Below are 15,659 nucleotides of genomic sequence, written 5' to 3' on the forward strand. Positions count from 1 at the left end.
CAAGTGAAGGATAGCGCTGGAATTACCCATTCTCTGGAGGAAGGTGCATGTTCCCAAGATCCTGATTCTGGAAGCCTTTCGATTTTAATGGAGGGAGCACGCAGGAAGACGACTCTATTGTCTGAAATGCTTCAGGCAGCACTCCAACCTGAAGATACTGATTTCCTCCGTGATTTTGCGAAAAAACAACGAGCTGCAGGGGGAGAACAGCGGCGACCCCCTGAGAAAGTCGGGGTGCCGTCGCTGGGAGTCCAGACCCGCAGTAAAACCTCTAAAATGCCTTTTGTTGAGTTGCAGCAGGAGCTGCAGTTATCTGGTTCTGCCACTATGTCAGAGAAAACAGGGCTGAGCTTTTCTGAGCTACAATGTATGCAGTTAAACGCTGTCATTCAACCCTTACTGAATGAGACGGCCCAAATGAATGCTAATATAAGTTCAGAATTGAATACAGTTATAACACGTGTGGAAGCATCTTGTGAAGATTTTAAAAAATTTCAGTCTGCTTTTTTGGAATGTAAACAGCAAGTGGTTTCTAACACGGAAAAAGTGTTGAAGGTTGAAAAATCAGTTATAGAATTGCGAGAATGTGAGAAGGAGTTAGAGAGGAAAATAGACTACTTGGAGATTCAAAGCAGAAGGAATAATGTGAAAATCATTGGTTTGCCAGAAGGTATGGAAGGACAAAATCCTCTTTGTTTTTTTAAAGACTGGATCCCATAAGTACTAGGGCAAGAATTTTTTTCTGGAGGCTTGGTATTGGAAAGAGCTCATAGAGCTTCAAGAAGAACACCTTTACCTGGTCAACCACTGAGACCGGTAACAATTTGATGTTTGAATTATTTGGACAGAGAAGCAATACTTCGATTAGCAGTGCAAAATGGGAGACGACAACAAACTCCATTATTGATTCAGAATAGCAGAGTTTTTTTTAAATCCTGATTTGAGTCAAGAGGTCATTCAACGTCGACGTCGATTTAATTCAGTTAAAGAAGTTTTGTGGCGTAAAGGTTATAAGTCTACTTTTCACTATCCGGCAGTGTTGAAGGTGTTTTATGGAGACTATCAATCTCGGTTTTTTGAGAATGATCGTGAAGCAGATTTTTGCTTATTCGTTGCCAGATATAAGAGGACAAAGACGTAGTCCACCATTGTCTCCTAAAGAAAAATCTGGTTGTTCTGGAAATGGAAGAAATGGCAGAAATGGGAAAAACAGGAATGGAAAGAGTCCAACTTCTTTTGGAATAGGATCTCCGAGTTTGGAATCTCTTGGATGAAAAGAAGAATTTTCTTATTTTACTTTTTATGTTATCATGATATTTTGATGTTGTTTTGTTCGGCTGGGGAGGGAGAGATTTGCTCTAGGTTCTACTAGTCATCAGCCACTGGTGGGTGACCCACACCCAATTTTTGTTTAGGGATTACTACCTTTTGGTAGTTTTTTTTTGGGGGGGGGATTTTTTTTTCTTTATTTCTTTTTATTTTCATTTTAGTTAGGTTTTAATTTGTGACTTTTTTCTCCTATTGGAGGGCTTATATATGTTGATTTGAGTTTTCATATAAAGATATTATTGGTATTTAGTAATATTAGTGGATATGTCAAAGTTGAAGTTTGCCACTTTTAAAGTTCGAGGTTTAAATAGTCCGATCAAGCGTAAGCGAGTCTTGGCGTATATAAAGAAAATGAAAATTGATGTTGCTTTTTACATACATTTGGTAGAGATATGATTTTACCTGAAATGACTACATTTGAGACTTTTCTTATGAAGATACCAGAGAAGGGTTATATTTCATCTATGTATCAAATACTACAGGATGGTACGGATAAAAAGGGTTGGGATAAATCCAAAAGTAAATGGGAAGCGGATATTGGTTTTATTTTTTCCGAGGATGATTGGTTAGATATCTGACATGATAGTGTAACTAGATTGATAAATGCACGTTATGCAATGATTAATTATAATTTTCTACGCCAATTATACTTAACACCTGAAAAATTAAAGAAGTATGGTTTTCATGAATCAGATTTGTGTTTTAGATGTGGTAATTCTGTTGGAACTTTTTTTCATGCTGTCTGGTCATGTATATATATATATATATATATATGATACAAATATGAATGATATTGATAGATGGCATGAGATGAAAAATTGTTTAATAATGGAAAATATTACATATGTTTCACATGATAATTACAGGTTTTTTTATTAATAAGTGGTTGTTATATTCAGAATATTTACATTTTAATTTACATTGATTAGATCTTGATATGTATGTTTAATTTTTCCTTAATTTTTATTTTAATTTATGGCTTTCCTTCGGAGAGCTGGCTGAAGTGGGGGGGGGGGGGGCGGGGATTCTTTTTTTATAAAAAAAATAATGTTCATGTTTATGGTTAATTGTTGTATATTTTATCTACTATTTGTATTTTGAACGAATAAATAAAGTTTTAAAAAAAACTCAGCACTCCAGCATAGGTGCACCCCAACACTTCAATACTGAGCTTCTGAGTCACAGGACACTGATCCTGGAATGTCTGGTCTACAAGACTGACTTCTTCAATGCTAATTTACGTCCTCAGTGTGCTACTGACATCCGTCAATCCTATCTGCTCCAGTCAATGTTGACACACAAGCACCAAAGCAGATTTACCTGATGAGGCAAAATTCAGTGCTCTTGGTTAGTCATTCTCAACCTTTTTTTTTTGGCCCCCTTTGACTTTGCTCGAAGTTTCCCTGTGAGGCAGTCAAGTTCAGTTGGTTTCTTATGGGCCCCCTTATTAAGGACCTCAGTCTGTGGACCCCCTTAAATATGCTTTGGCCCCCAGAAGAGGGGGGGCAGTTTGGGGGCATATGGCTCCCATTGAGAATGGCTGCTCTAGATTATGAAGGAGGGCTCACTAAATTAACCACATTTATTGGAAGGAAAATAGATCGTGCATGTTTCAAACCTTATAAATGTTTTTCACAGATTATAGGGTACATACGGAGTCCCTGCTCATTTGTTGCATGGTTCAAATAAATATGACGAGCTCTTAGTTCAATTGATTACATTTTTGTTGTTGCTGCTGTCAAGCTGGTGACAACAGAAACATCCTTGAAGAGTTTTCAGCCCATAACATCGACTGTTTTTGCAGTGGTTCGGAACCTTTTTTTTCCCCCACTCAAATACCACCTTAAGCAATCCATTACTAACCAGAGAGCCCCTATGGCATCCTATGCCATAAGTGCTCTGTTGTTGGTAAGGTGGTATGAGTGAAAATAAAAAGGTTGAGAACCACTGGTTTATTGCTTTTCATGGATGCCGTCTGACCTCCAGTGCTTTGTGAGACTCCTGATCTCTTGGATTCACACAAATAGAATGTTTTTCAATTTGTCTTTTAGACTGATGTAATGAGTGCAAAGCAAAATTGGTCACATGATCTACAATGGGCCAGTGCCACACTATAAATGGAAAAGCTGACAATTGAAACCCATTGCCAAGGGTTTAATCCAAGGCAACAAGGTTATGAGGGAATAGCATCTGTCATGATCTCACAAAAATTTTGCGAGATTGAGAGATCCAGCCCACCATGTTCATCTGATAACTGCCAAAGACCTGCCTGTGGTAAATGAGCCCACCATTTTAAGAAACAGCCTAAGGCATGGCCAGTTAAGTATACAAACAATGGCATGACTAGGTTGCCTTCTTTCCCACTCTCAAAAGGTAACATAAGGAACGCTGAAGATTATTTTTCTGCAAAATGTTCTTAGTTTATAGAAGATAAGATCTAATTGGCAGTTGGATTAAGGGAGAAACATTAAATGAAAACATTTTTCACTTAAAGCAATGATGTGGAACTCACTGCCTGGAAGGGTGAAGGCACCCGAAACCCTCAATGTATTTATATAAAGTACCTTGCTGAGCACCTGAAGAGTTGAGCAACTGGGAAATGGGACTAAACGGTTCCCTTTTGGCTGACCTGAATGTTCTGTCACCTGAACAGTTTGTGCATTTCTGTGGTTTTGTGAATTCAAATGAAGTGGTCTCTGCAATCCTGCATTTTGTACAATTTAAGCTAAAACTGTGGCTTTTTTATGCTGCTGTTGATCAAGAAAGTGCAAGTGACCCCCACGGAATATCGAGTCAATGCTGCAAGCTACGTAAAAAGGAGTACATGCTGGAGGAACTCAGCCGGCCTCGCAGCGTCCACAGGAGGTAAAGATACATAACCGACGTTTCAGGCCCTAGCCCTTCTTCGAGGCGAACGTAAAAAGGAGTACATGCTGGAGGAACTCAGCTGGCCTCGCAGCATCCACAGGAGGTAAAGATACATAACCGACGTTTGAGGCCCTAGCCCTTCTTCGAGGCGAACGTAAAAAGGAGTACATGCTGGAGGAACTCAGCCGGCCTCGCAGCGTCCACAGGAGGTAAAGATACATTCCGGGCACGAGCCGCTTCTTCGAGGAGTGAGCAAAGAACGGGAAGGCAAGACCGGCTGAGGGAGGAGTCCCTGCCAACAAAAGCCATCGGATACGCGGAGGAACAGTGAGAATTTGGCTCTGTGAGAGGAGACGGGGGGGGGGGGGGGGCAAAGGGAAGAGAGACAGGGAAGAAGATAATAGGGGTTTTAAAGGTAGCCATGAATGCCATCCAGGTGGAAGGGTGCCCAGACAAGATGAGGTGTGGCATCCAACAAGCAGAGGCCATAAAAAATAAAAAAAGCAAATCCTTTCAATAAGTATTCATAAATTACCTTTAAAAATTTGCACCTCTAAGTAAAAGATTTTCAATATTAAGTGGGCAACTGAATAACGTTCGGTGACACTGCCTTCACTGAAGAGAAATGACATGCAATCAACGATTTGGCAGACAGGGAAGGGATGGACCCGTGAATGTGGGGGCAGGTTCAGACTTTGCTGGGCCAGTGTTTCTGATTGTTTAACCTCATTATTAGGTGGGCTCGATTCCACGCCTTCAACAGCTCAAAAGGGCAGCGTCAAACCCTGCCAGAAGGTTCACCGGCAGGACTTCCCTAATTTTCCTCGGCACTGTCAGAAAAATCTGGGACATTTCTATTCCCCAGGAAGAAGTGCATCAGCTCCCGTGGCTGCAGCCGTTCGAGCCAGAATTGGACCCAGTCCTCTAACCGTTCCACGAGGAATGTGTCGGCCCACGCGTGTCAGGGGGGGCTTTGCCAGAGCAAGTGGAACAGGGCCGTCTTCATGTTGCAGGAGCAAAGGACTGCGCGGCCAAGTCTTTGCAGGCCGCAGCGCCTTGACACTTCAAGGGGGCAGGAGTTGGCCGGGGCTCGCACTTTCAGCCAGTTCAGAAACTTCTGCTCGGTGCCTGGCCAGGCAGACGTGCCGAAGGGCCCCCGCCCTCAGGCGCCCGGGAGGAGGCGGCTGGCACGCGGCGTCGGAGCTCGGCCGCAGGGTCAGGCCCAGGCAGCGGTGCATCCGGCCGTGGAACCACCTGGGGGGTGGGGGCGCCGTCCTCCCCTGCCAGTTCTCCCCGGGCTTGGCCTAGCCGGGGCCGCGGGGGGGCTTCAGCCGGCAGACCCCCCGCGTCGAAGGCGGCCTCAGCAGCGGGGGGGCACCGTGACGTCGAAGCAGGAAGTCCCCCGCGGAAGGTCAGCGGTGCTTGCCCGCTTTCACCAGCTCGCCCACGTGCTTGGTCACGTGCTGTGTCCCAGGACACGTGGGGGGGGGACACTTTCAGCCGCTGCTCGTAGGACGTCTCCCTGGCAACGGGGGCACACCTGGAGCAGGAAGAAGCCGAAGAGGGCAGGCAGGTCGCCAGCAGCCCCAACCCTCGCCCTCTTGGCGGGCGGCCTGACATGCTCTGCGTCCGGGGGTCGCCAGCCCATTGCCCCCCCACCCCGGCTCCTGGACGCTCAGCTCTCTGCAAAACCGTGAGTTCCTTTGAAACTTCCCCTTCCGAGGGAACTAGATTTGCGTCACTTTTTCTGCGAGCTCAGAGGAAATGCCACCCTTTGCATCGTGCAGTTCTCCTTTCCAGCTGCCGTCTCCCGTGCACTGGGCTCCCGGAAGGGCTTCACCCGCTGCGCGCTGCATCCCCCCCCCCCCCCTCGGTTCGGACCCCGCGTCCTCCTGGTGGCACGTCCCCGACTTCTGCAGTTTCAGGGGGCGAACGGGTCTGCGGCACCACGGTTGCGAGAAACTCAGCGGGTCAGACCTTGATGTTGCAAAGGTGAAGGTGCAATGTCGGGGCTTGAGCCCTTCAACAAGGTGTGAGCAGAGTGGAGGCAGGCGCTTGAAGAGAATGGGTGGGGGAGGGGGGTTAGGGGCAGGGAGAGGAGCAAAGGCGGGGATAAGGGGCAGGGAGAGGAGCAAAGGCGGGGATAAGGGGCAGGGAGAGGAGCAAAGGCGGGGATAAGGGGCAGGGAGAGGAGCAAAGGCGGGGATAAGGGGCAGGGAGAGGAGCAAAGGCGGGGATAAGGGGCAGGGAGAGGAGCAAAGGCGGGGATAAGGGGCAGGGAGAGGAGCAAAGGCGGGGATAAGGGGCAGGGAGAGGAGCAAAGGCGGGGATAAGGGGCAGGGAGAGGAGCAAAGGCGGGGATAAGGGGCAGGGAGAGGAGCAAAGGCGGGGATAAGGGGCAGGGAGAGGAGCAAAGGCGGGGATAAGGGGCAGGGAGAGGAGCAAAGGCGGGGATAAGGGGCAGGGAGAGGAGCAAAGGCGGGGATAAGGGGCAGGGAGAGGAGCAAAGGCGGGGATAAGGGGCAGGGAGAGGAGCAAAGGCGGGGATAAGGGGCAGGGAGAGGAGCAAAGGCGGGGATAAGGGGCAGGGAGAGGAGCAAAGGCGGGGATAAGGGGCAGGGAGAGGAGCAAAGGCGGGGATAAGGGGCAGGGAGAGGAGCAAAGGCGGGGATAAGGGGCAGGGAGAGGAGCAAAGGCGGGGATAAGGGGCAGGGATCATGGAATCACACAGCACAGGAACAGGATCCAAAGTGTTCATGCAGACCATAAGGTTCCTGTCCACACTAATCCCATGTCGCAGCTTCTGGTCCAGAACTTTCTGTAGTATCATGCTACACAACTCAACCCTTTTGTGTTTACATCTCTTCATTTGTTTACATGTGTACGTTGGCATTTATTTTTGCACTTCCAATAAGTGGTAATTCTGCCCTGCCTGCAGGAAAAAGAATGTGATGTCAGGTATGTACTCTGAGAATAAATCTGAAATTTGAACTTTTGTGCTGATCAAGTTGGCATCCATTTGAATCTTTCTATCTTTTGAACGTTGGTGGGGAGGGAGTTCCAGGATCTCGACGAGACAGCAACAATTTCTCTTGATTTTTTAGGTGCCATTGACTCAGCCCTTACCCACATCTCCTCCAATTCCCACTCATCAGCCCTGGCCCCTTCTGCCCCCCAGGCACACACAAACAGGATTCCCCTTGTCCTCACCTATCACCCTACCAACCTCTGCATCGAACACATTATCATACGTAATTTCTGCCACCTACAACAGGATCCCACCACTAGCCACATCTTCCACTCCTCCCCACTCTGTTGTCCCTTCCAAGACTCCCTCGTCCACTCATCCCTTCCTATTACTTGCCCTGATTTGTTTTTTTTGAAGTTTGATTTTAGACAATACAGAACTTTCATCCCCTTTTACAGAGCAAAATATACCAAGTCTTTTTTAACCCCCATCCCCCTGCCCTTCATTCCTCTCCCCCCTTCCCACCCCAAAATGATAAATCAACAAACACATATTAATTACAAAGAGAATAAAACACAAAAGAATAACAATGGTTACAAACGGGTGACACAAATAATCCAAAGGTAACACAAGCCATGAAGTTACCCGAGCAACCTAAAGTACACAGAAAAAACAAAAAGTGGCAATACTGGGTCTCAGAGTCATTTTTTCCATCCTGGTATTCTGGGGCTGGAAATTTCCATCAATAATTTTTTTTTAAAGAAAGGAAAAAGTAGGGGTGCATTCATACATGTGTTCCACAAGTACTTCAACACACGTGCCAGATCTGCTCAGATTGCAGGTGATTTTCTCCAGGGGTACACAGCCCTGCAGGAACTGCCACGCTTGTGCCCACATCACCTCTTTCACCTAAACAGACCTTCCAAGTGAAGCAACACTTGTGTATCCACAGGAGACATCTACTGCATCTGGTGCTCCTGTTGTGGCCTTTTCTCCGTCGGAGAGACTGAACGTAGACTGGGAGATTGCTTCGTGGCACATGTTCACTCAGTCCGTGTCGGTGACAGGGATCTCCCAGTGGCCAACCCTTTCAATTCTGCAGCCCACTCCAGCACTGACATGTCTGTCCATTGGCCTCGCGTAGTGTCAAACCAAATTGGAGGAGCAACACCAAATTTTCCATCTTGGCACTGACCAGCCGGATGGCAATAACATTGAACTCCAGTTTCTGCTAACCTACTCCCCATTCTCCCTCTCTTCCCCATCCCTCTGCCTGTCTTCTTTCCTCTAACTCTCCACCCCTTCCCTCTCCATTCACAGAATCATCCCCCTTCCCTTCGTTTGCTGATGTGCTCTCCCTCCCTTATTCACCCATTTTTGCCTATGGGACTATGCTCCTCCCCTCCACCATTTTCTTCATGTGCCTGCCTACACCTTGACTAAGGGCTCAAAATGTTGGTTATGTATCTGAGTTTCTCCAGCATTGTTTCCCTTCAATCATAGTGTCTGCAGACCTTCATGTTTTACTGCTTCTGTTTCCCATTGATTCCTCAAGATTCCAGCATCTTCAGATTTTGCATTTCTTCACTGTTTAATATCATCCAACTGTACATAATCACAAGGATGGAGCTGCTGCTTGAGTATATCCTCTTTTATCCCCCAACCCTTCTCGATTTAACCGCTCTTTATTAATAAACAATGGTTTCCTTTCTGATGATCAGGGCTGGTTTTTCTGCATGGAAAGTTATATTTAGAGGATCATTACGTCTGTACATTAATTACAATCACATCAACAACACAGGAATCAAGCAATTATGTCCATGAACGTATCCAGATCTTCAGTGGTGAGTCTCCAGTGTTCCAGTGTTTCCACGGTATTGCCTTAGTCAATGACTTTTGGTTCTAACTGTTTCCAGCAGACCTGAGCGCCATTCATGAAATGCACTTCTGGCATTTTTAATGATTTGTTGAAGGCACACCCTTGAGATCCAATTTCTAGCCCCTCTGCAAAATGTGTGGCCAAGTCCTTCCTTAAACACATTTATTTTTAATTTTTTATAGTTTAAAATAAGGAAAAAATTTATTATTCCTACATTTGCATTGACATTTCGTTCTGAAATATTGTGCTCCAGAAGAATTTACAATTGTATCAGAATTGAATAAACAATGGGCCAGATCATGCTCAATTCAGCCGGCTTATGGCACACTCTGCGTGCACTCTCTCCAGCCTCTGGGTCCAATAAAGCTCGAGGCCTCACTGTTTCGGTTATCAAGAGGGGCAGAGCAGCCTGCCTGTGGACTCGGCTTTAGGCGGTGGATTTGGAGGTCATGCCCTGATGGCTTTTTTGACAGATTGCTGCTGTCAAGGGTCTTTGAACTACTTTTAAATGTTCCTGATAGTCAGAAGGTGTGGGGTAATATGAAAACAAGTTAATATATTCCCTTAGAACCAAGATTATGCCCCAAAATAAATGAAATAATTGAAATTTGAATTTTTAAAAAAATACATAGCTTTTCAATCAAGATCAGCTTTTCTTGGTACAGAGTTGAGGCCATTCCACTGAATAGCAGCCATGAATAAAAATGGAATAATAATCTTCTAATGAACAACTATACATCAGTGAAATCCATAAAGACTGCACTTATTTTTTAAACAGTCTTGCAGAAAATGTATTAAACATAGCAGCTTTTTAATTCCCATTGAAAATTATTATCATACATCATGGGGATCTGATTAATTCACAGAGGACGATGACGTAACTCACTTTTAAGGATGTATAAGTATTAAGCTGAAGAGCAAATCTGTGTCGTTTCTAATCGACTGTCCAAAATGATCTCATACGTAATTTTAAGTAAAGATTTTTTTTAATTTTTGGAACTGTTCTGATCCCTCTCAAGGAAATCGTTCTGAACATGTGGTCACCACACACAATAGGCAAGTGCTGAATACTAGCTGAATGCAAGCCTGCTCCAGTGCTTTTTCTCTGGGGTAGGCTTAATCTGGGTCATGGGAAAAAAGTTAGGGTGAGTTTCAGTGTGAGAGGAATATCTTTTGGATCCACATTCCCTCTGGGCCCTCCACATTCCTGATGCTGCCCTGCCTGGACTAAAATGCACATAGATCTGAGCTGAGAATTTCTTTTACTTTCTCACTGTTTCACTTAACGCTTCTTCTTCCTTTCTTAACTCTTCTTTCTTGTTACCTGACTTTAATATTGAAGATTAATCTGAGTGGCCATATGTAGAGGGGAAAGGATCCATCTAACTTTAGAACATTAACTTTGATGCCATTTTCTTATATAGGCAAATATTTCACCAAGATACAAATACATTTCTTTCAAAATCCCATGTGCTGGGCTCAAAAGCATCTGTACTATATGTGTATTTGCTGGGATCATTTCAGATTAAGATTGCAAAGGGGAAGTTTTGGGTCGTGAACTAATAACTTCTGCTTTATCTATGGAACATGAATGGAATTGTCTTCTATAATTGCTTAATCAATAATATTGAATAAATTTAATATTTTGCTTCAGTTTTTTTTGGGTTAGTTTAACTGTTTCGATGCCAACTGGGCAGATGGAATTTAATACAGGAAAGTGTGAGTTGTTGCATTTTGGAAGGACAAAGCAAGGTAGGCCATACAGAGTAAATGATAGGGCTCTGAGGAACGCAGAAGGACAAAGGGATCTGGGAATTCAGATACATAATTCCCTGAAAGGAACGTCACAGGTCGACAGGGTTGTGAAGAAAGCTTTTGGCATCATAAATCAAAGTATTGAGTACAGGTGTTGAGATGCTATGGTCAGGTTGTATAAGACATTGGTGCGGCCAAATCTGGAGTATTGTGTGCAGTTATGGTTGCTAAACTGCATGTAGGAAGGATATCAGTAAGATTGAAAGAGTGGAGAGAAGATTTACAAGGATGTTGCCAGGTCTTTCGGAGTTGAGTTACAAGGAAAGATTAAACAGGTGAGGACTTTATTCCTTGGAGTGTAGAAGAATGAGGGGAGATTTGATAGAGGTTTACAAAATGAATGAGGTATAAATGTGAGTAGGCTCTTTCCACTTTGATTAGGAGAAATGGCTTTAGGGTGAAAGGGGAAAGGTTTAGGAGGAACATTAGGGGGGAATTCTTCACTTATAGAGGGGTGGGAGTGTGGAATGAGTTGCCATCTGGTGTAAATGCGGACTCATTCTTAAGTTTTAAAAAAATAAACTGGATAGATACATGAGTGGGAGAGGACTGGAGGTTATTGAATGGGTACAGGTCACTGAGACTAGCGGTACAATGTTTTCCACACTGACTAGAAGTGCCAAATGCCCTATTTCTGTGCTGTAGTGTTCTATGCTTCTATTATTTTATATTACAAGAGACAGGAAACCCTAAAAATGTTTTTAAGACCCAGAAAGGCTCTAGGCTTTTCCAGTCACATAATGCATAAAGTTAGGAAGCCCAATGAAAGATCAAACGTCAAGTTTATTGTCATCTGATTGCACAAGTACAACCCAACAAAACAACATTTACTGGACCTCGGTGAAAACATGCAGACATACAACCAGACAACACACATACAGATAAACAATACACATTCATCAAATGAGGGATTGACTCCATCTCAACCAGTGAACTTCCTGGAGATAAACAGTCAAGCTAAATGATCATGTGAACTGGTGGTTGACGTACCTTTAAAATTAAGTTTTATTTTTATATTTTATCTGTAGACAGGGAGAGATGTGCACTTCTTTCCTACTGACTACATTAAAAAAACATGAAAAATATTTACGTTACGAGAGGTGAAAAGAGAGTATAAAACCTGGCCCAAACTCATGCTCAGGAGATCAGTGTTGACTGGTCTGATGCGCATTAGTTTTAATGTAGTTCCGAACATTAACTCCGTGTGGTATTTCTATTTTGCTTCGATACACACATCACACCCCAGGCACACTCTCTTCCCCCATCACTTCAGGAGAAGAAGGCTTAAGAGTGTGAGAGCACACACTAAGAGGCTTAAAGACCATTTCTTTCCTGCAGCCATCAGGTTCCTGAATGAACCTCATGTTGCTCTAGCTCGGCACTAATTGATCTTCCTTCTCGAGGCAATCCCACACTCTAAACTGTGCTCTATACAGGGGTATACTCGAGATAACCCGTTAATCTGTTCACAGAAGAACCTGTCTCACTGTACTAGGTATTTTGTGTTAGACAAACTTAAACTTAGTAACTTTATTTGAAATGATATTACAAGTAGCAGCTCAGATAATCACAATGACTTCACAATATCTTGTTACATATACCTTCATCTGATCATAGAAAACAACCCAGAAAAGTTAATTGATCACACACGTAATTTGATCACCATCGTCTCATTATTCAAAACTATCACTCAAGTTTGTTACCAAATTTAATTATTTGTGCTTGTTAATGAAGTAGTGAGTAATATGGCAGTCTCAAGTAATATGCAAATTTAGAGGAATACTACTGAATATCTAAATAGCTGGCCGTGTTTTTTTTTAAGGTCAAGTTAAACTCTTTAATTCAGGGACGAAGATGACTAATGCATTATATTGCAAAACAGGACAAGGTTTTAGATGAGTGATCGTCAAACACTCATTCTCTATTTAAATGTTCCCCTCTGCAGCAAAACACTGTCCATCCAGCACACTCGGGACTTCGGTGGCACTGGACAGGCAGCTTTTCTGGACTATTGTATGCTGTTCCAGTTAATACTCCTGCACATTCTAATTTGCTTTTTTTAAAAAAAAGATTCCACAGTGGAATAATGAATTCTGCATCAAAAAATGTATGTTTCATGAGATCATGGGAAAACCAACCTCGGTGAGTTTCAAGGGAGGGCAGCAAACGTGGCTGACTGTAACTGCCCTAACTGTTCTTTGGGAAATATATTTTATTGTAGGCCATGCAGGTTGTTTCTAAACCAGATGCAATCCTCCTTTCACTTAAATCTAAGTAGAAACAGCATCAACAAAAAGATGGAAATAAAAGTGATAACAGTGGATTTGGCTGTTTAACCCTTCAATTGCCTGGTGAAATGCAGATTTGTTGAGTCTCAGTATAAAATAATTGTGATTTTATTTTGTTTTTGTTTTATTTTTCCAAATTTATGAAAAAGTTAAAACAGACAGATTTATTTCAGTTTAGTTTTTTTTTCAAATTAATAGAACCGTTAAAACAAAAAGATTTGTTCAAAGTCTTAGTAAAATAGTTGTGATTTTGTTTCCTTCAGAAAGTTCATACATTTCTTTATTAGTGTTTTGGATGTGAAATGATCAAAAGTGAATCGTCTTTCAACAGAAATTCAACTAAGAAAACAGGTATGCTTGTGAAAATTTAGACATTCAAATAAAACTTGTCACATTTGCCAAAATCTGGGCTTGCAATAAAGGAGTTGAACCATATTTTTGGCAGTGCTGGGTTTAAAATTATATTCAGATGGAATACATTTTCAATAATACGCATGCTAGTTCAAAATTCCATCTTGGTTATCCAAGCAATACTCAACTAAAATCCATTATTTTCACTGTAAATATTATCATACAGAAGAAAATGTGTAATTCTGAGCACTAACGCTCACTTTAGCCATCTAACCTCCATTACTAAGCATACCCAGGAGTTGGCTGGGTTCCATTCCAAGCTGCTGTGCTATTCTTTGAACATCAAAGCCCATGTTCATCAGGAGCTGAATCATGTTCACCTCCTGACCTGTGGCCTGATCACGAAGGGCAGGACAAGTTGGGTTGCAATGTGGCAGCCGACACTGATCAATTAAGTGGAAGGAGCAATTTCTTGCAGGGGGTCTTGAACTCTTGTTTTCCTGAAGACTGCGATCCCAACACTGGAGCGCTCTGTTCAAGGAAGTTCCCCTCACCTGAAAATCAAGCCAGTTGCTAAAAAGAAATATGGAGAAATTGTTACATGGATGGAATATCTTGCCATGATTTCACCCAGAGTCCTGTTGTCTTTTTGTTTTAACATTTGTTCATTGGGAAGAATAAAAGAAAGTCGAAAGCTTCTGATAAATAATCAACTCAAAATTCCAATGGTTGGTTCTGCACTCTTGAAAAGAACCAGCTGTGAGAATCAGTACTGGGTCTTGTGCTTTCAGGTTTCATTTGAATCCAATTGGTATTTTGAAACAACTTTGCATCACATTGGTCAAACGTGACAATAGATTTTAAATGAGCAAGTGCACATCATTTCACAGCTATCACAAATGTAAAAATGAAAGATCAGGCCTATCACTACTGCAGTATAACACTAAGTTAATTTGAATATTATTTATTTCTCAATCAATTAAAAAGCTTAAACACTCTTGGCTACAATTAGTGTAAGAAAGTTATGTGTCTATACAATATTACAGGATGAGGAACAGGGATAGAACATAAATCCTCTAAGGTGAAACTTATTGCACAACTAGGTTCTCAAGTCTAAAGTCATTTGTGCAGATCATGAATCGATCTGCTATTTCTACCAATGTGTTGAAATATCTTAAAAATTATTGAAGGGTAAGTTCCAATTTTTTGTGAGAGCAAAGAACAAACAACATTAAATTACTTATAAGTTAATCACAAAAATCTATAGATACTGTGGTTGAAGTAAAAACATAAAATGCTGGAGAAACTCAGCTGGTCAAACAGTGTCTTTTATGTAGCAAAGTTAGAAATACATAACTGACGTTTCGGGCTTGAGCCCTTCATCAAGGCATGAGAGAATGTCGTCGGGCATCCAAACAGCCCCCTCAGCATCTTCCACTGTGGCTTCAGAAGGTGCAACACACACCTCGTCCCTCACCACGGTCCGGGGGCTCAAACAGGCCTTTCAAATGAAGGAACCCTTCACTTGTATTTCCACAGGACTTTGTGGTGTTCTCTACATCGGAGAAACCAGGTCGTAGATTGGAAGATCGCTTCGCTCAGCACCTCCTCTCCATCCACTACAACAGTGACCTCCCAGTAGCCAACCATTTCAATTCTGAGTCACGCTCTCAAGTTCACATGTCTGTCCATAGCCTTATAAACTTCCCCACCCTGACCACCCACAGATTAGAGGAACAATGTCTTATTTTCAACCTGAGCACTCTCCAGTCAGATGGCCTTAACATGGACTTCTCCGCTTTCTGTTAAACTTTGTTAGGTCTGCTTTGTTCATGAATGAGTGAGTCAGACACCAGACTGAGTCGAAATCAAGGTTCTTTGTTCTTTATTACCGGATTGTAACACTTGCAACTAACAGTGTTAGTTGGAGAAGGCGCATTCTGCCGTTATCAGCAAGTGGTGTTTTTTATACCTCAGGATACGTACTTAGTAAATTATCATACCATGACATTGTCCAATGAATAAACTGTTGCTATCCTTCTCTTAGTCTGCTGCACATCATTCTTGTTAGTGCAAAGCTTATCTTGAGTGTACAAGGTCACATCTGCATTCTGTTACTCCTTAGTACTGGGTGACTCCTTCTCCGGTCCCATCTCATGAT

The 15,659-nt window shown here is 43.0% G+C and overlaps 3 protein-coding genes across 9 annotated transcripts in view; 1 reads left to right on the forward strand and 2 right to left on the reverse strand.

Moving 5' to 3' along the window:
* The window catches only part of syt17 (synaptotagmin XVII), a 77,071-nt gene extending 71,172 nt beyond the window's left edge, over nt 1-5,899 (reverse strand). Inside the window, exons 1-2 of one of the 2 annotated variants that reach the window (XM_069905710.1) lie at nt 4,733-5,899; nt 1-325 (exon numbers count right to left, since the gene is read on the reverse strand). In XM_069905710.1, coding sequence (XP_069761811.1) covers nt 1-30 — 30 coding nt within the window. In that variant the 5' untranslated portion in view covers nt 31-325; nt 4,733-5,899. The other variant, XM_069905713.1, reaches the window with a different exon arrangement.
* The window catches only part of LOC138746960 (uncharacterized), a 19,514-nt gene continuing 8,818 nt past the window's right edge, over nt 4,964-15,659 (forward strand). For 4 of the 6 annotated variants that reach the window (XR_011347208.1, XR_011347207.1, XR_011347206.1 and 1 more), the window contains exons 1-4: nt 4,964-5,890; nt 7,136-7,155; nt 8,887-9,009; nt 13,411-13,498. Coding sequence is in view for 1 of the 6 variants with exons in the window: in XM_069905715.1 (XP_069761816.1) it covers nt 5,202-5,890; nt 7,136-7,155; nt 8,887-9,009; nt 13,411-13,448 (870 nt within the window). In the remaining 5 variants the exon portion in view is untranslated. Of the gene's footprint in view, nt 5,891-7,135; nt 7,156-8,886; nt 9,010-13,410; nt 13,574-15,659 lie in introns of those variants that run through there. The other 2 variants (XM_069905715.1, XR_011347210.1) reach the window with 2 other exon arrangements.
* Nucleotides 11,635-15,659, reverse strand: part of LOC138746958 (carboxylesterase notum2-like) — a 22,928-nt gene continuing 18,903 nt past the window's right edge. Inside the window, exon 11 of the mRNA XM_069905709.1 lies at nt 11,635-14,071. Within this exon, the coding sequence (XP_069761810.1) occupies nt 13,768-14,071 (304 nt within the window). The 3' untranslated portion in view covers nt 11,635-13,767. The remainder of the gene's footprint in view (nt 14,072-15,659) is intronic.

Source organism: Narcine bancroftii, chromosome 12 (genome assembly GCF_036971445.1).
Source record: "Narcine bancroftii isolate sNarBan1 chromosome 12, sNarBan1.hap1, whole genome shotgun sequence".
Lineage (NCBI taxonomy): Eukaryota > Metazoa > Chordata > Chondrichthyes > Torpediniformes > Narcinidae > Narcine > Narcine bancroftii.